General features: G+C 53.4%; 1 protein-coding gene and 1 pseudogene across 5 annotated transcripts in view; one reads left to right on the top strand and one right to left on the bottom strand.

Moving 5' to 3' along the window:
- Positions 1-241: 241 nt before the first annotated feature.
- Positions 242-1,531, bottom strand: LOC101027480 (uncharacterized; annotated as a pseudogene).
- A 354-nt stretch (positions 1,532-1,885) lies between these two features.
- TWIST2 (twist family bHLH transcription factor 2) overlaps positions 1,886-24,146 on the top strand; it is a 68,506-nt gene continuing 46,245 nt past the window's right edge. Inside the window, exons 1-3 of one of the 5 annotated variants that reach the window (XR_012517580.1) lie at positions 1,886-2,590; positions 7,425-7,507; positions 10,494-12,061. Coding sequence is in view for 3 of the 5 variants with exons in the window: in XM_074398761.1 (XP_074254862.1) it covers positions 2,073-2,555 (483 nt within the window). In the remaining 2 variants the exon portion in view is untranslated. The other 4 variants (XR_012517579.1, XM_074398761.1, XM_074398760.1 and 1 more) reach the window with 4 other exon arrangements.

Below are 24,146 nucleotides of genomic sequence, written 5' to 3'. Positions count from 1 at the left end.
GGGGGCGAAACGGGCTACCAGGCAGCTCCTCTGCTAGCAGTAAAAGCCCTCCCCACCTGGGAAGTGGGAGATGTGGCCATCTGGGTCCTTAGACCCACACAGGGTTGGTAAAACAGCAGCAGATCGCTGCTGTCACTGAGCAAAGAAGCCAGGGAAAGGCCAGTTCTGGAAAAACAGGCCCTTTTCATCAGTGAAGTCCCAGGAGGGGCCGCACCCCAAAAGGGCCAGGACGGCTGGGGGCCTGGCTTCTCTCTCTTTCTCTCGTTCTTTAAATTTTTATTTGAGAATTATAAAGAAAGGGATCAGGAAAGCAATTCTGCTGCGCTGGAGGAGCCAGAGGCCTTCCCAGCGCGGAGGAAGGAGGGCGGCCAGGCCGGGTGGGGCTGGGTGCGGTGGCTCTGCAGAACCTTTAGTCATCGGACTGTGGGGCCGCGGGTCCGGGGCGCAGACACGGAGTCACGTGCCTGCGAGGGCCCGCTCCTAGGCGTTCTGCCTTCCTTGCCCGACTGTTGGGAAAACGGCCCCCAGCACGGCCAGAGCCAGGGCCCTCGGACCGGGGCGCGAAGGGCCGGCTCTCTGCCGTCCTTGGGTTTCCCAAGGCGGTGGTCGCGGCCCGCGGGCCCCACCTCGCGGCACGCCTGGCTGGCTGGAGTAGCAGCAGAGACTGAGCGCTCTCCGGCCTCGGGTTCAACTCCAGTAAAAGGGCCCAGCCCGCCCTTGATCACGCAGCTTGCCTGACAGCCGGCTCAGGCCCGGGCCTAATTGAGCCCGGGTCACCTGGGAATAGGTTCAAAGGCATCAAAGCCGTAAACCACCGCCAGGCCCAGAGCCAGCGCGGCCTGGCAAACAAAGAGCCCCCAAACCACTTCAAACGCGCTCGCGCTCGGCGTCCAGATGGCTCGGGGCCGGGGTCGATGGTGTCGCTTGCCGAGGCCGGGCCCCACACTCCAGCCACGCTGCGCCCTCCTGCCCGGAGCTGCCCGCAGGCGCCCAGCGTAGCGGAGGCCCGGCCGGGGCAGCCTCGTGCAGCTCCCCGAGCGCCCTCCGTCCTCTGCTGACCCGCGCAGCGAAGGCGGAGCACTGAGGCTGGGGCCGCCTGCAGGCGCACCAACCCGCGCCTAGTACCCCGGGCAGGGCCAGGCAGGCGGGCGCGCCGGGCACCGGGCGCTCCCGCAGAGGCTCGCTGTGGCGTTGTTTTAAGGCAGTTAGAAGGAAGGTTCGGGAAGGGCGTCGGGCTGGGGCTCCCCAGTAAGCCCGAGTGAGAAACGGTCCCCAACACGCACGCTGGCCCGAGGGGTGGCATCTCCGCGGATCTCAGCGGCACGTCTGTGGGCACGGGAGTGTCCAGGCGTCCCCGACTGTCCTCACGTTGGCGGTCGGGGCACAGAGACCGCTGCCCGCGCAGCTTTCCAGACCCCAGGCCTGAGCGTGCGGCCCGTGGTGTAGACTCGCCGCGCGCCCGGGGCGGCCAAGACCCACACAGGTCTAGGAGGCTCCCCGCTGCGTCCGCATCTTCGGGGTTGGAGCGCATCTGCGGCTGGACTAGTCTCTCGAGCCCCTCACGCCCAGAGAGAGACCCACTCCCCGCCAAGGCCCAATGGGGGCCGATCTCCACGCTAGGGCGCAGACAAAGCCAGGCTTGGCCAGGCCTAGGCTGGGGCGGCCGGAGAGTGGCCAGTGCTCGGGGTGGGGGAGCGGGCGGCGGGCGAGGACGCGGCCCCCGGGATGCCCTCCGCGGCCGGGGCCGAAGAGGTAGGCAAAACTGAAAGCGCCGCGCCGGGGGGCGGGGGCGGCCGGTGAAGGCCCCAGAGCTTGTCCTGCCCCCGGCCACCGCGGCCAATCAGCGTGCCGCCCTCGCTCCTGACAACTATTTAGCAACCCAGCCCGGCTAGAGTTTCCAAAAAAGTTAGAATAACTTCCTCTCCCGGAGACCTCGGTTTTGCACAAGCCGGCCTTGAAACCAGAGACTTTCCAGCAACTCCGAGAGCGTGTGCTCGGCGACCGCGGGCTTGGCCAGCGGCGCGCGCTCGGCGCCCCGGCGCCCCCAGCCCCACGCGCGCCGGGCGGGCGCCATGGAGGAGGGCTCCAGCTCGCCCGTGTCCCCCGTGGACAGCCTGGGCACCAGCGAGGAGGAGCTCGAGCGGCAGCCCAAGCGCTTCGGCCGGAAGCGGCGCTACAGCAAGAAGTCGAGCGAAGATGGCAGCCCGACCCCGGGCAAGCGCGGCAAGAAGGGCAGCCCCAGCGCGCAGTCCTTCGAGGAGCTGCAGAGCCAGCGCATCCTGGCCAACGTGCGCGAGCGCCAGCGCACCCAATCGCTCAACGAGGCCTTCGCGGCGCTGCGCAAGATCATCCCCACGCTGCCCTCTGACAAGCTGAGCAAGATCCAGACGCTGAAGCTGGCCGCCAGGTACATAGACTTCCTCTACCAGGTCCTGCAGAGCGACGAGATGGACAATAAGATGACCAGCTGCAGCTACGTGGCCCACGAGCGCCTCAGCTACGCCTTCTCCGTGTGGCGCATGGAGGGCGCGTGGTCCATGTCCGCCTCCCACTAGCGCCGCGCCACCCACCTCCGGACCGGCGCGCCAGGGTAGGTGCTGCGCGCGCGACGGGCGCCCTCAGTTGCGGGGGGTGAAGGGGAGGCGGCAGGGGCGCGGGGGCCGGGGCCTGCGCGTGTCTCCTCAGGGGAGGCCCCGCGGGCCGCGGCGGCGTGGATGCGGTGCGCTTTTCCTCCTAGCGACGGACGGCGGGCGGGCGGGACGCTCCCAGTCCCAGGGACACCCCCAAGGGCCTTTGCAAACTTCCACGCGAGGGTGTCAGTTGGGAAACGAACCGTCGGACCGCAGACTCCCCCGGCAAGGCCCGAAGGCACTTAGACGGTTGCATTGTCCATTCTCGGTGGTGTGTGGGTGTCCGTGGTTGGCGGTGGAAGGAGCGGGCATCAGAACAGCCTCCTGGGGCGGGCCGGGGACCTGGAGATGGGGACCCGCTGCCCTTTGCGTCGCCGTAGCGCAAGCCGCTCGCGAAGCTGCCCGAGCCGGGTTGGGCCGGGCAAATGGCTTCGCTCTCTTTCCGGACAGGGGCTCAGAGCGTTCGTCGGACGGACACTCTTATCTCCCCAGCTGCTCGCGCCTGGGGTCCCGGCCGTCGGCGCCCTGGCCGACCCTATGGGCGTGGAGGCGCGGGCCTGAAGCTCCATGGTTTGCCTAGGGAGGACGGGAGGAAACTGCCCAGCGCTTCGGCGCCAGAGCAGCCGCAGGGCCGGGAGTGCCGGAGAAGGGCCCTGGGCGGAGGGCGCAGAGCCCGAAGCTCTTAGGCCGGGGGTGGGGTCGGATGCAGCCGCGGAGAGCCCCAGGCGGTCGGCAGGCAGGTGGAGCCGACCTCGGACCTGGGAGCCCCGGGTCCCAGCCTTGACCGTGGAGTGCCCGGGAGGGGCCCCGCCAGTGCCGCGTTCTGGGTCCAGCCCCGCAGGGGTGTGCGAGAGTTCCAGGCTGGGAAACAGATCTGGGAGACAGGGAGGCGGTGCGCGCCCGGCCCTGCGCGAGGAGAAGGCTCCTGGGACACAGCTGCCAGGAGCATTCGGAGCTCTGGTTTCCTCTGGAAGAGCGATTAGGGCGTCCTGCACCGGTTCCTTTTCACCAGACACCTTCCAAGTGCCTTCAGACAAGCGTGAGCCACGGAGGCGCCGTCCTTTCTCCGAGGCTCTGTGAGCAGGCGAGCCCCTCTTCCACCCGCCATCCAGGGCAATGGAGGGGCACAGGGTTCTTTTTGTGGGGGCCGCGTTAAATATCCTTCCTCCTTAGTATGTTGTAGTTCCTCGCACATCTTGCGATGCTTTTATAAAAGTCTCTACTTCGCACAGAAGGAATTTAGATTAATCAAGAGCACCCGGCGGCCTATTCTCCCAAACATATCTATTTCTTTTTTATGTGGTTCTATAATATCTGCGAATGTTGTTGCTGAGGCCACGAAGAGCTGGTCTAGCACAGGTGGGTTTTATTTTCTTTTTTAAAGCTTTTATTTCAGTGTCTCTGAAAATCCTTTCGATGAAAGAGCCTCCTGAGATAGTGATAATTTTATAGTTTTAAAAAAGAATTTTCAATAGAAAATAACTTGTGGGAATCTTCTCCTGTCTTTGTCAAAAACAGATGGAAAGTGTCTCAATCACGTATTTCTCTAGGAAAGTTTGGATTGGCTTGAGTACTAAATGCTACAGTGGGGTAATACATTAATTCTGGTTTTTGCTGCCTAAATAATGAGCTTCCATTAGTTATTTCCATTTATGCTTTACCTCATTCATGGTTTACAGCACATCTGAAATAAGAACAAACAGATGAGGAATGTCATCTTTTTAAAAACACACACATTGAGCCTTGTTTAAGGAAAATGTCATTGGAATGGTCGTGAAGACTGCCCTCCAGAAAATTACTGAAAACAAATGCTAGTAGATATAATGCTGCTAGAATTTAGTAGAAACATTTAAAATTCATTTTAAAATAATTGCACTCCTCAAAACTTAGAGAATCAGTCATAGGTAACCATTAAAGATTATAGAAAAATAAAATGCAATGCATGTAATAAGTAAAAACAGTGCTAAGAGCTTGTTTGGAAAAAAGCCCTTCAAAATGTAATAGATAATTACACAGTTAGTAGGAGAGCCGATGATCTATACAGAGCCTATGTATTTTTATTTTTACGTACTGGACTGTAAATGAGTAGTTCAGACTAGTTAGTTTCTTTAAACAGATACTCTAAAAGAACAGAAGAGAAACATGGACATTTTTTATACCCGAATGATTCTGGACACACCTTGGTTTTACTTATCAGGCATGTTAGACAAACATCTTGTCATTCTTTTTGTTTTTAACTCATTATTCCCTATAAGCATCAATACAATTATAACTGGTATGATTTACTGAAAATGTTGCTAAACAGTATTTGCTATTTATTCGTAGCATTTCTAAGAAGAATTTATTATATGCATCAGCAAAAAATCTCTAGACATTTCAGTAAATTGTATATGATTTTAATGTTTGATGTGGAATGTTTTCATGTATATGAAGAAAACTGTGTCTAGACTAACAGCAACAGCAGCACAAAGCCTAAATTGTCCTTTGATATGAAGAGAAACGTAGGAGATGGTGGAGTGTGGCTGGTGCTGATATCTAGCCTGCCTTTCTTCTTTGGCCTGGTATTTAAAAGCACAATTAGACAATAAATCATGTGTCTTTGGCCAGTCAGTTGGATTCATCTAATGGAAAAATCTCAAAAGGAGTTTTTAGTATTGTCATGGAATGTCTGAGCCTTTGGAGCAGGGTCTGGGCCACCTGGCTTGGAGGGTGGGGGATGGCGACCATCACTTATCAGACTTTCGTTTTGTTCCCTGCTGTGTGGTTAAAGAAAACTTCTCTAACTTCTGCAAAGTGTGCGCAAAGATTTTCAACAGTTTCTCTTACTCGACAAACTTTTTTTTTTTTTTTTACTAAGAAGTTTCAGCTACCTTGAAGAAATTACATGACCCCTTCACTATGTAATATACCTTAGCCTTTTCCTCCCTTCTGAAAATGTACTTCTCAAAGGTGTTAACTACTGTATTCTGGATACTAGAAAATCCGTTCTTCGTGGAGAAGAACAGAAATGCAGAATTCCAGCAGAGCTTCTGCTTGCTTAGAAGAAACAGAATGAAAGGTGGAGCTCCCTGGAATATAAGCAATGTTTTGTTACAAAATGCCCATCAGTAAGATCTGATGCAGGGATTTGACCTGTCAGTGAGCGTCTTGTCCCCTTCAGTACCAGCAGTCCTTCCTGCGTCAGGGAAGTCTTGCTCCTCATCTTGCTGGAGAGGGACTTCCTCAGATTTCAGTGGCTGTTTGAGGTCATTTGAGACAGAATTCTTCATGGAGGTTTTCTGAAACTCGTATTTTCAGACAGATCTTGAGCTGAACCATGTTCCCATTATCCTTGCTTCACTCTCTACTGGGTAGACGGCACAGATGCTGGATTCCTTTTGCCTGGACAGAAAAAAAAAAAAATTAAAGAATAAAACCACACACATAAAGTAAACTCTTTCTGAGCGGAGCACTATAACTCATAACTTTAGTTTAAATCTGGGCTTAAAAAAAACAAATATTTTAATAAGCCAATTTTAAAGGCTGAACTTTTATGACAGTTTTTAAGCTTAGTATTTATATTAATCTATTCTCACTGGTGTCTTTAAAAACCCTGTGAATGCATGCTGGAATGTCTGTGTATGTTTGTGTCTTTTCCTGGGAAAGGATAAATGTGCTGCAAAAAGCAAACCAAATCCAGAACTCTCCACTAGCAGAGAGTTCACAAATGAGGCAATAAAATTCAAAGAAGAGATGAATCAGTTACTGTAGCCAAGGAATGGAAAGCATAAAGGAGAAACAGAATCTAATAGATACGGACATGGATGTTTTCAAACGGAAAGCCAAGATGAAACACTAAAAACAGAAACTGATTAAAAGATATTCCACATGGTCACCTGAGTCTACATGTGATACAACTACCTAGTGCTAAACACACACACACACACACACACATACACACACACACGAGTGCATGTAAAACTGGTGGAATCTGAGTAAGGTCTGGGGCCGATATTGACACCAGTTTCCTGGTTATGATAATTGTACTGCAGTTCTGCGAGATGTCATCACTGGAGGAAAGGAGTAAAGATCTGAGAATCTCTGTATAATATTTCTTGAAACTTCATGTGAATCACCAATTATCTCAAAATTGAAATAAAAAAGATATTCCACAAAATAGTAAATCTCTATATTTAGATAAGCAAATAATCTAAGAAATTACTGCTAAGCTTTATCTCAGAGTAATAAACTAAAAATATAACTTGAGCAAAATTCCACACTTTTTTTTTCTGATGGTATTTGAGGAATCTCATTATATTTCCAGTATATAACTCATTAGAAGTGGTTCCTTATAGGTCTTAAATAAGGAGTTGTATTCCAGAAATATGAAAGGAGAAATATCAATTATAATAGCAATACATTTATTCTGACACTAATAGATAAAATATATTGCAAAGAAATTTTGGGAAATACCTACCTTAAACCAGTTTCCCGTGTCACAGTTGCTTTTTAAGATACTAATTTTATATTAACTTTCTTTAAGCATACGCACAGAATTTGAAAGCCAGTGACTTATAAAAATTATTCACCAAAAAGTACAGAGATTGAAGTTTTAGTATTTGGAGCCATACGCAGTGAGAGGGAGAGGACGTAGCAGAGGAGACACACACACATACACACACACACACACACACACACACACACACACACAGAAAGAGAGAGAGAGAGAGAGAGGAGCTCAAACCTTAAGCCCAGTTATAGTTATTTTAAATTAATAATTGTTTTAGAAACATATTTTGTGTTTTTGTTTGGTAGAAAACCTTTGAATGAGTTTAGTGATATTAAACTCCGCCTTACCTGAATGCTGATTTCCAAGTGAGAGCTGTGGGATTAAGAAGGTGAGTTTTAAGCTGCTGTAAACTGAGGCACGGGGGGATTCTCTTCTGGTAATGGTTGTCGCTTCAAAAGCAGACTTGGATCTGAAATGGGAAAAGCCAGCACGTAACTTGATTCCAACATGAGGGAAATTTTTTAGTGTTTAGTTCAAAATAGAGCCATTTTGAACCCAAACGGTATGGGACATGCTTCAGATATCGGGGCGATTTCATCCACACTGCAGTGTTTAGAATGACAGGACGACCCTGTGATGGTGAGGACGAGAGAACGTGAGTGTGCGAGCCGGCTGCACTGTCTGCCAGGGCTGCCACTCACCGAGCCGTTTCCATCATAGTACCGCTTTTCTCTGTTATTCGGCCAGGGGAAGACGCAGATGACCCAGCTTCTGTGGAAGCCTCACGTAAAACTATGATTTGACTTCGCAGATCCTAAGAGCGATGCCTTTCAAACTGGACACATCTTTCTTTAGTTCAGAATTTTCCCTTCACTGAAATGAAAGACAGGGCTGAACTCAAAGAGCTTTCAGTGATCAAATTCAGTTATCCTGGAAAATACTCCTGTCTTTGTAGTTCACATTCTGCCTTTAACAGAAGAGCCGTCAGCATCTTCTGGGAGGAAATGGGAGATTCCGTGATGTGGTCTGGCATTAGATTCCCGTTTCTCACGGTCTGATTTGATGGGCAGTTCACCTCTGTGTTTCTGGATGTGCAGGTCTGGTGTGTGACTGACAGAAAAGGTCTGGGCAAAGCCCTGGATATTTATTGACCTTCCACCTTGACCAAACATCACACCCCACCCTGTGGCTGAGGTTTGTGGTGTGGTCACAGCAGAACCTTTCCGGAGCGCCAGGCAGAGCAGCTCCTCCCCAGGCGAGGCCGGGGCAGCTTTTCAGCCTCTTGCTGTGAGAGGGGAGGGTGAGAGATCCTGTTGCTGTCTTCCCCGTGGAGAAAAACATGCTGAAACTTTCATCGTTACTACTGTTTTTCTATTGTTATACAGTCAAAATGCCACCGTAGCGTTTCTGTTAGGTCTCTGCAAGTAGACGCCCCTGAAGGGTTGAGGGATTTCGGCCTGCTTCCGAGGTGGGGGCCCCATGGGGGACAGTGTGGAGCATGAACGACCCCCTAAAAGAAAGCACAGGCCAGTCATGTACAATCGCGAGCTCTGCTGCCCCGGCGGCTTTGTCTGTTCTACTTGGAATTAGCATTCTGTATGAGAAAATGCAAGCAGCCAGCGTTTTCCTTTCATCACGAGATCTAGAAGCACCATTTTCTTTCGTCTCCACTCTCTGAGTGGTTCCTGTGTCCGGTGCGCAGAGGGCTCGGAGCCGCACGCTGCTGCCTGCGTAGACTCCCCAGACCTCTTCCTTCTTCATTTCCACGACCCTGACTTTTAACGCCCCTGAAGAGTGCGCAGGCGTGAGCTCGCCTGCAGGCTTGGCAAAACCTATGCCGACTGAGTCCCTTTCGGAAAGTTTGTGTGAACTTTAAATCTCACTCTAAGCAGACTGTTTTGTGCTGATACATAACAGGCAGTTGTGTCGATACATAACATACATACGTAAGGCAGTTATCATTTCCTTGGGAAATGCCTAAAACGCTGCAAATTGGAAGTTAAGGGAAAGGAAGGAGGTGAAGGCACACTCTTTTTCTCCTATCAGGCATCCAGACATCTCTGTTCACATCATTGGAGCTGACTGGGGAACAGCATCTTCATTGAGGATTAATTTTCTTGAAATCAAATAATCCCCAATTGTATACGACATATATCCTGGTTTCTAACTATTCAGCATCTTTAGAATATGCCGCCTGGTTTTCTGTCTTTCATGATCATCTGCATGTGTAGCTGGGAAGCTAAGAGAGAAACATGTGATCATTTCACGTCGTTTATTCTGTCTGGTGACGATTTCTTCTCCAGCAAGCCTCTCTTACTGCTCCCCCCAACCCAACGTATGCTCTTATACATTCTTTAGCCGAAACAGCGTCTTTTAAAAAATGATTAACTGAAGTCCAAGGGAGCTTTCACTGTATAAGAAAGTAACAGAGGGAGAAGGATAAGCCCACCACCAGGTCCCGTGACAGCTCAGCCACTCACGGAGGACAAATACAGAATGACCGAGGACCCTCTGAGCGGAGTGCATCCAGGGGCTCCGGAAGCCTCGTGTGGCCGTGGACGTGGGCTCAGCGCCCGCCTCAGTGTGTGCTTGGCAACTCCCTCTCCTTCGTGGGCTGCGTTGCTATTTTCTCAAAGTATTGTTTCACCGGCACTAGGAGTGCCCTAATCAGATATCTGTACGCTAAGAATCCCAAGGGGCCCTGTTTTTGTTGATTTCTCTCATGCAGAATGACCTGTTTCAAGGATCCCCAAACTCCCCAGGGGCCAAGCGGTGGCTGTGGCAGAGGGGGTGCCTCCAGGACTGGCATTCTGTGCTCCCCGAGGTAGGGCTGGGAGAGAGCTTATCTTGAGACCTCTGTTGTGTGACTGTGAAGGTGTTAACAGGAAGGGTCGTTGTGACCCGTGCAAGCCGGCAGCATTGGAAGGGTAGAATTCACTAAAGGGCATTTTATTGGATGTAAAATTGTTGCTAATTCCAAAACTTTCTTTCAGGCAATTTTTTTTTTTTTTTTTTTTTTTGAGAATAGAGATTTTCTTCTAGTTAAACAACAAGCAAAAGATGAACACAGTTCCTCACCTCCCTGCTCATTTCTGTGGCTCCTTGTTTTACGTCAATTCACAAGTGAATAACGTCATGTAATTTCAGTGTTGAACGGCATCATTTCCATGTGCGTCCCCAGCAACTCTGTGCACATTAATCTATCATTTGTAATTTATAACATGGAAAAGGTTGTTTTCTCATGAAGGACAAAGTAAAAGGCAAGATTAGGATGTGAATAGGCCAAGTGATACAGAAAGAATTTCTCGAGGGATCAGGGCCATGAAGGGGATTCAGGACCCCTAAGAACGGGTCCGTTCTGTATTTATCACCAGGTTTGTGTTGGGGCCGTGCGCCTTTCTCTGCTGCTGGCTGAGGGAGACCCAGCACCTCTTCCTCAGTGTCCCTCAGAGAACTGGAACTAGACAGCGGATTTTCCCGGAAAAGCACCCTTCCTGCCATTCCCAGAAAAATATTGCTGTCAAACTTCAGCAGGGCGGTGCACGCTGCTGCAGTAGAGGGAGGCTGTCCCAGACACAGTGACTGGAAGAGAACCTCAGGTGCTTCCCCTCCTGTTTGCTCGGAGGCATCACCATGGCTCAGCAAAGTGCGTCAAAGAAGCCCCAGAGGAAGCTCTGCCCGTGAGGGGCCTGTGGCAATTGCAGGTGCTTCAGATGCCAGAGAAAGCGGAGGTCCCTGAGGAAGGTGGGCAGGGGGCCATCTGCTGTGCCTGGGGTCAAGGACTGCTAGAGGGGGCTTGGGTTGGCCTGGAGCTGTTCAGGTGAGGGGCACTCTGGGTGTGGTGCCTCTGCATGACGGGAGGGCCCTCCTGTGACAGAGGAGGGGAGCAAGAGGAAGGACGCTGCTGGCTGTTTGCATGTCGCCGCCCCAGCACCCTGGCCCTTCCCTGGTCCCTGAGGTTGGGTGGGCCTTGGAGCTGTTCGCTGAGGCTCAAGTCACCCATCAGGTCGTGCTGATGAATGTCTGAGCGTGAGCCCAGCACAGCTCAGTGTTTGCCAAGGTTAAGGAAAGGAAGTGGCAACTCAGCATTGATTTCCTCCCCCTGGATTTAAAGCGATAGATCTAGCCATGCAGTCGGGTACCGCTTTAAAAGACTGGGCTCATCTACAGATGGCTTCCAGGAGAAGATCACGCCAGGCTGTCGCTGAGGTTTGCAGAGGAAGCAGAACCAGCCGTGTCTTCGCCGAGAGAAGCCAAACGACCATTTTGTCTGTCTCGTAAAGCATCCTTCTGCTTGAGTGTCAGAGCTCTTTGAACTGTGATAAAACATCACGTGGAGGCTGGGCGCAGTGGCTTATGCATGTAATCCCAGCACTTTGGGAGGCAGAGGCAGGCAGATCACCTAAGGTCAGGAGTTCGAGACCTGCCTGGCCAACATGGTGAAACCCTGTCTCTACTAAAAATGCAAAAATTAGCTGCATGCGGTGGCGCATGGCTGTAATCCCAGCTACTCAGGAGGCTGAGGCAGGAGAATCGCTTGAACCCTGGAGGCAGAGGTTGCAGTGAGCTGAGATCCTGCCACTGCACTCCAGCCTGAGCGACAGAGTGGGACTTCATCACTTGGACAATCAGTTTGTGTTGTACCATTTCCTGAAAGTTGCAAATATTGTTCAATGTTAATTACATAATTTTACTTTTTCTGAGTAGAAAGAGGAAAAGGGAGAGCGAGGAGAGAGAAAGTGAAGCTGGTGCGCATTTCTGGCTCCCACTGGGCTTTCTACTGCTCGGTTCGTCACAATGGGAAACCATAATTAACTAATTCTGAGAACTTTTAAATGCTTGTGAGTATATGTGATTGGTGTGACTCTCTACAACAGATTTTGCAATGAATTTAAGTCACTGTTTCTGGAATAAATCATATGTGACTCTTCCCTTTAGCAAACTTTTGACGTGGTATTTTTCTAATTTGGGAAATTGTAATTAGGCAGAAACCAAAGCCTGCTGACTTGGTGAGACGCAGGCTAGCTCCCCAAGTGAATCTCTTGGGCAGAACCCATTGTTGTGTCTGGGGTATCCACAGTCAAGAATGAGACTTGACTGAAGTTACGCAAGGCATGGAGAGCTCTTTTCTGCCCGCTGCCTCGCAATTTCCCATATAGTCCTAGGCAAGTTGTGGCCTCTCTGTGCCTCAGTTTCCCCATCTGTGAAATAATGGACTAAGTTTTTGATAGCCCTCTGGCTACCAGAATTCTAAGAGCCAGTGGAACCCTGCAATTCCACTGTTAGGTATATACCCCAAAACATTGAAAACAGGTATTCAAACAAAAATTTATACATGAGTATTCACAGCAATATTATTCACAATAGTCAAAGGAATTTAATTCAGCCATAAAAACAAATGATGTCAGGTGCAGTGGCTCATGCCTATAATCCCAGCACTTTGGGAGGACAGGGGGTCAGATCACCTGAGATCAGGAGCTCTAGACCAGCCTGGCCAACATGGTGAAACCCCATCTCTACCAAAATTATAAAATTTAGCCAGGCGTGGTGGCCGGTGCCTGTAATCCCAGCTACTCAGGAAGCTGACTCAGGAGGATCACTTGAACCTGGGAGGCAGAGGTTGCAGTGAGCCGAGACCCCACCATTGCACTCCAGCCTGGGCAACAAGAGTGAGACTCTGTGTGAAAGAAAAATGAAGTATGATCCGTACTACAGCATGGATGAACCTTGAAAACCTTATGCTAAGCTCAAGAAGCCAGATGACTATATATCGTGATATTTGGGATTCCATTGATATGAAATGTCCAAAATAAGCAAATCCATACAGAAAGGAGACTGGAGGCTTCTCTGGATTCATGGAGGGGTGTGGGGATTGAGTGCTGAACAGGTGTGGAATTTCTGTTTGGAATAATATAGAACGTTCTGGAACTAGATAGTGGTGATGCTTTCACAGCAAGGTGAATGCACTTAATTCTACTGTACTTTAAAAGTTCAAATGATAAATTTTATGTGTATCTTACTACCATCACACACACACACACACACACACACACACACAAAATCCTACTTCCCCGACCATGCACAGCTCTGGAAACTGAGGTGCTCATTTGGGGTAGGAGGGGCTAAGGGCTAAGCGTTCACCCTTCCCTCACTTTTCAGACGTTGTCCAGTGCATCCTCCTCCATCGGTGCTTATCTGACTCTACTGGTTGTGCCTAGGAACATTTTCCTTTTGACATCTAGTTCTTAATGTGTTTATTCACACATGTGAGCGCGCGTGCACACACACACACACACACACGAGTCAAACAATTCTGCTGGCATGCTGTTTCTTTTGACTGCTCTCTGCTTTTTGTGACATGTCGATTATACCTCTCAAAGCCTCTCCACGGTAGACTGAGTTTTCTCTGGGGGCTGGAGCCGGAGAGGGATTCACCCCAAGGCTTGCAGTCAGCCCCTAGCTGAGAGCTGAGAGCATTTGCCACACCTGTCGTGGGGGTGCTTGGGACCTGACAGGAAGACGCAGAGATGGCCTGTGAGTGCACACCCCTTGCCTCCATCAGTGGGCTGTCCACAGTCCAGGGCTTACCCGGCCGCTCCGCAGACCACTTCAGGCTGGTTCTCGGCTCAGAGACCCTCACGGGATTGGTGCCACTCCAGGGTGATGAGATTCCTGCTCTTTGTGTGTTTACGTGCTGCTCCCAGAAGACAGGGAGACGCCGGTGGGGTGGCACTAAATCGTTCAGCGCAGGTTGCTTGTTTCCCTTCGGTTGCACATTTTTCTTTTCTTCCTCCCTGATCTGTGCACCCTTTGGGTGCCCCTCAGCCACCTGTGTTTCAGACACTGTCAAAGCCAACCACCCGAGAAGTTGACTGTTTTCAGGGCTCCCTGAGCCATGACCCCATCCTGTTTCTTTTAAAGACATCATCACCTTGGTGGCGTCATGCAGTCGGATTTTGAGACACTTCCAGAAACCCCAAAGACGGTGTTGGGCTCCAGGATTGTTTGAATTTTCAGCATCCAGACGGAGGGCTCAGGAGAACAGAGAGCGCATCGCAAAGGATCTCACCAGGGCAGAGTTGCCAAAGCAGACAAGAACTGTTCGGGGTGATGCTGCTGCTCCCCCGTTCCCAGTCCTACTGCCAAGCAAAGAGAAAGCCACCAGTGGGGAGGGACAAAGGGAAAGAGATTTCCCAAAAGCCGCAGAGAGAGAGAGACGACTCCAGATGGAGATGGGAGGACGGGACGCTGGGGCCCTGGTGGCTTCCTTAGTTAAGTTGTGCAGTCAGCTTGACAGGAACATGGGTCACCCTCAAGCCAGACACATCTTGGTCTCATGGCCCCGTCAGTCACCGCTGCAGGGGTTCTTCCCGCAGCTGCTTTGATCCACGAGCGCATTACTCACATTAGTAGCGCAGCACGCCGGCTTTTCCTGGGGGACGTTCTGCTCTCCTTTCTGGCCGCTTCTACTTCTTGGCAACCACACTGGAGGCTCCACCATGTCCACTCCGTGCTCTGCATGTCTGGGGGCACTGGAGCCAGCACCACAGTGAGCGCAGGGTAACTAGAAAGGGTATCGCCATCACCGATTTTCCAACTGACTTTCAGAACCACCGTTCGAGTGCCCTGAGCCAGGCCACACCCTTGGGCTCCTGGTGGGCAGTGCCCCTCTCTTGTCCCCTCCCCTCCTCCTCCCGGTCCTTCTCACTATCCCTGAAGGCTAGAACCTGGTGTCAGAGCACACATGGAGTTAGCGTCCTTTTATCACGCTTGCCGCCACCTGACTGCTGGTGGACCCCATTTCAGCCCTCCGGCCTATCCATGGTCTTGCTCTTCAAAGTTTCAGTTACACACAGTCAACCACAGTCCGAAGTTATTATATGGAAGATTCTAGAAATAAACAACTGATACGTTTTAACCTGCACACCGTTCTGAGTATCTTGATGAAATCTTGAGCTGTCCTGCTCTGTCCCACTTGTCTCTCGGTTATCAGATGGAAAAAACATATAGTGTATGTAGGGTCCATACCATCCCTGGGCTCACCCATCCACTGGAGGTCTTGGCGTGTGTCCCTTTGGATAAGGGGCCTCCTGTAATTTTTTTCCCACTGAGGTGCTGTGGTCCAGGCCAGCAGGGACGGTCACCCACAACTGTGGATGGAACACCACAGCCACGCCGTGGACAGACCACAGCGGGGCCATCAGGCCGCTGTCTAGGGGTCACAGAGGTGAATACCCAGTGAGCTCAAGGCGTTTGCTGATGTCCGCTTCCTAAAGCCGACCGTTCCAAGTCCAGCAATCATAAGTAAAAAGGCAGAAGAATAACTGGCTAAATGAAAATTCTGAACTTCCATATACCAAAAAACGATGACAATCAAAAATGTTAAAAGAACCAGGAAGAAAATATGTACAATTTATTTTGCAACGGGTTAATGTTCTTACTAGAAAAAAAGGGCCTTTAAAAATTTAAAAAGACAATTACCTAGTAGAAAATATGGGCAAAAAATATGAATTCATAAAAGGAGAAATTCGGTTGGCCAGTAAACGCATGAAATGTTGAGCTTCAACAATAATCCAAGGATTTTGAAATAAAACAGGAAGCCACTATTTTTTTATTAAATTGGAAAAATATATAATTATAATCTCCAGTATTGAGGAAGGTTGGGGACCCAGGCCATCCTATTTGCCAGAGGGAAGAAACCCTGCACAACTTTCCTAAAGGAATTTCGATGGTAGATGAGAAAAAGTCTAGGACTGGAAATGCCCTTTGCACGAACAATTCCACTTCTAGAACTTACCTTAGGTGACTAATGGCAGAGCTGCCCAGCGACGAAGACATTCCATATCCGCTTCATTCACATTAGTGGGAAATTAAAATGTCATTATTGGATCAGGCGTGCTTCGTCCGCACGCTGGAACGCTCTACGGCCCGCAAGGGCGTGTTGTCAGTGGATGTTCAATAACGTGATGGCCGGGACGTGCGATGGAGCAGTTCATACGGTCTCAGGTTGGAGACTCAAAGTGTGTGCGTGCACGCGTGGGTGTGTTTGTCCTGAGAGAGCGGCGAGGATGAATGTTTCTGGACCGTAAGTCGATGAAAGAGCTTCCTTTCCTTCCTATGGTTTTTAAAAAAAAATATTGCTAGATTTTCTACAAATGTCCTGTATTACTTCTGCAATTTGAGAACACAAATACAGAGGTGCCCAGTGCTTTGTAAAGATAGCGTGGAGGGCCCATCACCCATCCTCCCTCCAGAAAAGGGCATCTACCCCCAGTGCCATCATAAGGTGATGCCACAAAGACACAGCTGCCTCCCCCCGGGGAATGTCCTCACTGGGACTCCCACTCGGTGTTACGATGAAGGTTCTCACTGAAGGAATAGAAAAAGCCGGACAAAATCAATTTTTGTATCTCCTGTGCTCTGCACTAAAAATGCCCGTCCATCATTTTCACGGATGCCTTCATATTAGGAATTTGGAAGGTTGCATCCAGAAGTATCAGTGTGGCTCCCCAATGGAGCGGACGACGTCCTTTGCAGTGAGGGCTGAGCAGTCCCAGCTCTCCTGGCTGGCCCTTACCCGCTGGGCACTTCCTGAGTGGCACTTCATGCTGGGACACCAGGCTCATCCCCATGCCCTTTTAGATGTCAGCATCCTCGTTTCTTCTGCCTTTTTTTGGTCACTCTTGTCTATGTATTTGGGGATATCTGTTCTTAACTGTAAACCACTTTAGCTTTGTGGAAGCAAGTGGGAAAACCCCAGTGAGCCCCTCGGCTGTTCCCTGAACTCAGAGTGAGAAGAAGTCCTTTGACCGCAACTCAGTCAGTGGAGCTAGAAAAAGCCCTTTCTTGGCTACTAGAGACGTTTTATTCACTTTTTACCAGGATCAAAAATGAAAACCACGCATCTCCCTGGCCTTACTGATGAATGACAAATGTATGGGACTGAGGAGAGGCTGGGTAGCGTGGCCACCCCCTGCCCAGGCATCCCTGCATGCCCGCTTCTCCAGAACGGTGGCCCTGCTGTTAGCAGCCTCGTCTTGAGGGGGGAAGCACCATGCCACACAGCCCCGGAGGCTGGAGGCCAACCAGGCGCAGAATCTCTCGTGTCCTTTCAGATTCTTCACCATAATCTAATTTTTGTTAAGCCTCCCTTCCTTTACACCCTGGGCCACATTTGACGCATATTTCTGGCAAATTCTGGGACCACCCTTGCCAGATGAGCAAATCCTTTTCGGAGAGATGACTGAAATATTTGTAAGTTTCCATCAGCATGAGGGGAAGGGGTCGGAGGCGCGGTTGCGGGGGGCCTCCCCGGCTGTGCTCTGGAGTCCTCTCTGCTCCACGTGATGCCCCAAGCACGCGACTGTGAGCGCCGACGGGCGCCGGGTACTTAGCTCGAAGACGCAGATGCTCACTGCTGTGGAGACACGGAGAAACCAAGAGGTTAACGGCCGGGGTTAGTCCCCTTCGCGGGCCTCCTGCATGAATCAGAGCCGACTGGGAGCAGGAGTGACTCAGAGCCATGGCTTTTTGTCTTCTGCCTGTGCAAATAAACAGAGCAGGAAGGTTTGAATGGGCCAGGCCTGGAGCGGAGAGCAGGGCTGGAGGCGGCTCCCAGTTCCAAGGCGCGCCCCACCCGGCCCCCAGGCCAGGTCAGTCTGGGGAGGGGAGAGCTAAGGGCGCCTGGCTAAGGCCAGGGGGACAGGGGCGGAGAGGCTGGTATCCCCAGGGCGCAGGGGGAGAGGGGGTGGGGGGTGGGAGGGCATGGGGGCCTTAGCTTGCTCTGCGAGGACACTGCCCTGGGGTCCACCTTGCCCGGGGTCCACGTGGCACAGGCACCCACTAGGCCTGCACCCCATGCCTTGTGCCCTGCCCCTGGGAAACACCCGTGGGGCTGTCCCCTTCTCTGAGCACCTGGGAGGGGTCCTCAGGGTTTTCCTCTCCTTAGGGCCCCCGGAAAGTCCAGAGTCCGGGGTGCGTGGCTGGACCAGGCCTGGAGATCCACCGGGGAGCAGAGAGCTCCAGAAGGCCTGCAGGGGGGACCTGGAGGATGCACCCACTGCGAGGCTCAGCTGAGGGCAGAGACAGCAGTGGGCAGAGCCAGGAAGTGGACCCAGCCAGTCTGTTGTCTAAAATATGAGATGTTTCCCACCATGCCAAGTACGGCCCCATCCTACTGAGTTGGGTCGTTATGTCTGGGGCTCTCTGCTTCAAACGATGGCACACAGGGACCTCCCCACACCGCAGGGAGTACCTCAGAGAGTGAGGGGGGCCTGGATGCAGCCGGGCATCTGCCGGTGTTCCATGGGAGACAGGGTAGCTTCAGCCTGGGTATGGGAGCCTCCAGGTCCAGAAGTGGCAGATCGAACCCCTGCCCCACACATGTCACCCACCTGGCGTCTCCCGGCCCTGGGTGACCCAGCCTCACGCCTGCAGGGAGAGTCTTTGAATTTGCAGGGCCAGGGCCAGCTGTGCTGTCTGCTCTTTTTTCTTTTTTTTTTGAGACAGAGTCTCGCTCTGTCACCCAGGCTGGAGTGTAGTGGCATGGTCTCAGCTCAATGCAACCTCCGACTCCCAGGTTCAAGCGATTCTCCTGCCTCGGCATCCCGAGTAGTTGGGACTACAGGTGCGTGCCACCATGCCTGGCTCATTTTTGGTGCGTGTATAGACACACACACACACACACACACACACACACACACACATTTGGAGTTGAGACGGGGTTTCACTGTGCTGGCCAGGCTAGTCTCAGTCTCCTGACCTCATGATCCACCTGCCTCAGCCTCCCAGAGTGCTGGGATTACAGGTGTGAGCCACGGTGCCCGGCCCCATCTGCTCTTTTGGAACTTGCTTTTCTGCTATGGCATTAGACAGGCATCCCCCAAACCAGAGGACCCTCACTACCACTGCTCAGAAGTCTTTTTATAGGTGGCATCACGAATGCGCGATTTAGGTGGTCACTGTAGGTAGGGAGCAATCCCCGCTGTCTCCGAGATGTCGTCTTGTGTGGCGGTAGCGCCATTCGCCGTGATGAAACAGTTCCAGTGACTCCGTTGCGCAGTGCCTGGCAGTGCCCGCTCAGCCCTCCTTCCCGGTCCCGTCTCCCAGGTCTGCTGTCCCCTCTTCAGGCCCTTCTTTGCGTGGTTAGCCCAGGCGCCCTTCTCCGTCACTGACCTGACTCCATCGCTGATCCTGTTAATGGAACAGTGTGAACGATGCACCCCACACAGCGTCGGGCCTTCCCCAGACTCACTGAATGTTGGTTCTTTTCACCCTTTCACCTGCTGCCAGCGGGATGGCCGGGCCTCCCAGGCACTGCCCCAGGTTCCGCACCAAACGGGTTCTGCCTGCTCTCCTGTGAGCTGCCTCTGGCCCTGGGCACCCTCTATGGTGAGCTCCCCAGGACAGGGGCATGTCTGCCCTTCTCACCCTGTACCCAGCACCAGCAGCAGTTGCCAGTAAGAGCAGGGGCGAGGGGGTGAGCAAACCCAAGTGCTTCTTCAAGCATGGTGCCTTCAGCCGGGCACAGTGGCTCACGCCTGTAATCCCAGCACTTTGGGAGGCCAAGGCGGGCGGATCACGAGGTCAGGAGTTTGATACCAGCCTGGCTGACATGGTGAAACCCTGTCTCTACTAAAAATACAAAAAATAGCTGGGCATGGTAACCCATACCTGTAATTCTAGCTACTTGGGAGGCTGAGGCAGGAGAATTGCTTGAACCTGGGAGGCAGAGGTTGCAGTGAGCTGAGATTGCACCACTGCACTCCAGCCTGGGCAACAGAGCAAGATTCTACCTCAGAAAAAAAAAAAAAAAAAAAAAGGCATTTTTTTTTTCATGTTCCGTGGCTTTATGCTGCTCTCCTTCAGCTAGAATCTCCCCGACGCCTGCCAGGACCGCCTCCGGTGCCCTCTTCTTGGGGAGCCTCTGGCCACCCCTCCTGGTGGCATTTGTGGTGACTCCCACAGCCTTGTACATCCCCTAGTGGCCTGGTGGCTGCGAGGGTCTGTCTGTCTGTCGTGCCGGGAGCACTTTTAGGACTGTGTCTTTGTCGTGTGTCTGATGCCTGGCTCAGCCCGTGCCCTGCCCGAGTGGGGGTCATGGAGGGAGCCTCTGTTTCCCCACCAGGTACCCAAAGAAACTACACTGTGTCTGACGCAAAAGCACGTTTTCTGTGCGTCTGTGATTTACAATTCCCTGGCCGCCTTCAGAACGGGCTGCACCCGGCCACCTGCGGGTCTTGTGTTTGCCCAAACAGAGGGGCCAGCCTCCTGTTTCGGGGGCCTTTTCTGTTCTCCAAGTCAGCAGTTGGAGGGAAGGCGGCTGGCTGTAAAGTGGGAGGCGCCCCAACCCCTGCATTTCTTCTGCGGAAGAAAAGGGGTAAAGACGGAGAAGGAGGGAGGGAGGCCACAGTGACACCTAGCCCCGAGAGGACTGGGGGAAAGCCATCCATCTGATCTGGGAGGCAAGATTATTTTGGGGAGTAGAATGCCCTGCGTGCAATACACACACACACACACACACACACACACCTCATGATCCACCTGCTTCAGTCTCCCAGAGTGCTGGGATTACAGGTGTGAGCCACGGTGCCCGGCCCCATCTGCTCTTTTGGAACTTGCTTTTCTGCTATGGCATTAGACAGGCATCCCCCAAACCCCACACCATCCTCAGTAAAATACCCCATTCTCGCCGGGGGTAGGGGCACAATAGAGAGAAGTCACAGCCGGCTCCTGGGGCGGTGTGGGCTGAGGAAGAGGCTGTGTGGAGAGAGCGGTGGCTGGGAAGCCTTCAGTAAACAGAAAAGAATCGTTTCCCCTCGGCAAAGGCCTGGCACGGAGGAGCTGTCAGCAAGCAGGCATCGGAAGATTGAGAGCACAGAGGGGTGGCCGAGGCCGGGCGCAGGCTAGATGCCAGGCGGACGCTGCGTGGAACACTTAGGCATTGAGTGCCCTGAATCTAGAAACAGAAAATGCAGTCACACCCTCATCGGAAAGAAGCTGACAGCGAGTTAGGGGGCCAGGAGGGAAGCAGCTCTTCCCAGAGTCGAGGGGTGTCCCTCGACGGATGGAGGGAGAGAAGTGTGGGTCAAGAGCTGGGGATGGCCAGGTGGCCCTGGGACCAGGCAGAAGGAGCAGGTGGGCTGAAGAAGGCATTGGGTAGACTGGTCAGCGGAAGGCATGAGAGGGGCCGCCCTCCCGCGTGCGGTGAGGCTCGGAGAACACGTGGCAGGCAGAATAATGAAGTTCCAGGAAAAGCTGTGGTTAGGAAGGTGGCTGGCATTCTGGAATTGCCTTCCTGACCAGTGCAGCGACCCATGAAGGTGGCATCCCTCTTAGCCCGGTACCCTGGGGTACCTCTGGGTGCACCTGCCCAGGAAGTCGGGCTTTCTGCACGTGGCTCCCAGGGGCTCTGCTGAGAAGCCCTTAGACGTCATCTAGTCCAGCCCCTGGGCCTTTCCTGGGCACAGACAGGAGCTGGTGAGCTCCAGGCCTCCAACCCAGCTGCCCATCTGTTGGGTGCCCCGTACCCCACAACCTGCTCTGGTAAACCCCGAGCTTCTGTCAGATGACACGGCTAAGCAGGGTTTGGGAAAACAAAAAACAAAACCCCTGCCCACTGCGGTCAGGGCAGGGCAGAGTGTCTCGGTGGGGGACGGAGGACTGGCTAAGTCCGGCAGACTCAGGGGCGTGGCCAGGCGGATCCCCGTCTCCTCCCATGCCACATCCCTCCATCGTTCGATGGGGCCGCAGGAACCCAACTGTCCCTTCTCGGACAGAGACAGAAGGTGCTTCCTGCAGTGGACACCGGCAGCCCTGGCTGTGACTGTCTGTGGGACAAGCCACTTTCCACGTGACTCTCCCATTGTCGCCCATTGCCATCGTGACCACTATCCTCTGTGACCCACACCCTCAGGCAGTGCAGTGTGGTGCCAGAGTGGGCTGATTCACAGGCACGGCAGGGCCGGGACACCTGCCCACGGCTCGGCAAGGCTAGAGGGAACACCGCGTGCCCGGCCGGTGCAGGGCTTTGTGTCCATTTGGTTCCCAAGATGGTCCAGGGATGGGGTGGCATCACCTGCATGCCTTCACATTTTCTTGGGGCAGGGAGGTCATCTCAGAGGGGTCAGTTGGCGTCGGCAGCTGGGCTGTGAGCGCTAGTGTCATCCGCACAGCCTCAGCGGCAGATGGCGCGGGCAGGCGTGCGGGCAGCAAATGCTTGGCAGTTTCGGTGGTTTCCTTGGAAAGGACGAGGCTGGGGAGAAAGGCAGGGTCGCCTGCGCGGCCGCTTCCGGAGTGAGCCACGTGGACTCGTTTGCACGGGGTGGAAGCGCGGCCCAGTGCGGCGAGGAGTCCCCTCAAGAAGGGATTTCACGAGCGGGGCTGGCACGGGCCACTGCGGCTTGGGTACTGCCACGGAGAGGGAGCTGCGTGCTTTCAGAAGCAGCCGTGAAGCTTCCGGGGGGCGGGGACGCAGAAACAGACCGACGGGGCTGCGGCGACCTAAAAACTCGGGGCTGTCGAGGAGCATCACCAGCGTGGAAAGGCGGCCTGGGGCGCGGGAGGAAACGCCGGCGTTTCCCGTCCACGGGAGAGCGGTGCCCACGAGGGGGTCGCGGTGGAGGGAGACGGGCAGAGGCGCGGGCGTCCTGCGAAGGCGGTCACGGGTGACGGCGCGGACAGTGCTGGCCGTCGCGACCCGCCGGGGAAGGGGCTTCGCGCCCGCGGCCCCCGCACTCCGCGAGGACCGCCCGGGGCCACGGGGTGAGACGCCGCTTCTGCAGGGTAAGAACACCGAGGCCACGCCCGGGACCCCGGCCACGCAGGAGGCAGCGGCGGGAGGCCCGCGGGAGGCCAGGGGTTCGAGGCCGCGCGGAGCTGTGCGCCCCGCTGCGCTCCAGCCGGGCCAGCACAGAGAGACCCCGGCTCAACGGCAGCGCGCACGGACAGCGCGCTGGGGACGTGCGGACGCCGGGACCGCGGCCGGCCTGCGGGACACGCGTGGGGGGCCGCGGAGAACCAAACGCGCAACGGTGCGCACTGCACACGCTGCACACAGCACAGAACACACACCACCACAACCACACAACGTACACCGCACGCATCACACCCCACACACCCCACACCCCACACCGCATACAACATACACCACACACCACCACCACCACAACCACACACACCACACACCCCACACAAGCCACAACCACACACAATATGCACTGCACACATCACACCCCACACACCCCACACCACACACCACATACAACATACACCACACGCATCACACCCCACACGCCCCACACACACCACACACACCATACACACGCCACAACCACACACTACATACACCACACGCATCACACCCCACACACCCCACACACGCCACAACCACACACAACATACACTGCACACATCACACCCCACACACCCCACACACACTCCACACGCCCCATACACACCACACACACCACAACCACACACATCACACCCCACACGCCCCACACACACCACACACACCATACACACGCCACAACCACACACAACATACACCACACGCATCACACCCCACACACCCACACACACGCCACACCCCACACCACAACCACACACAACAAACACTGCATGCATCACACCCCACACACCCCACACCACACATCACACACAACACACCACACGCATCACACACCACACCCCCCACAAACACCACAACCCACACACATCACAACCACACACAAAAAACACCGCACGCATCACACCCCACACACCCCACACCACACACCACACACAACATACACTGCACACATCAAACCCCACACACCCCACACACACCACACACCACACACAACATACACCACACGCATCACACCCCACACACCCCCCCACACACCACACCCCCCCACACACCACAATCACACACAACATACACCACATGCATCACACACCACACACCCTACACACACCACACCCGACACCACATGCAACATACACTGCACACATCACACCCCACACACCGCACACACACCACAACC

This window comes from Saimiri boliviensis, chromosome 5 (assembly GCF_048565385.1).
Source record: "Saimiri boliviensis isolate mSaiBol1 chromosome 5, mSaiBol1.pri, whole genome shotgun sequence".
Lineage (NCBI taxonomy): Eukaryota > Metazoa > Chordata > Mammalia > Primates > Cebidae > Saimiri > Saimiri boliviensis.
This window is presented reverse-complemented; position numbering and strand designations above follow the sequence as displayed.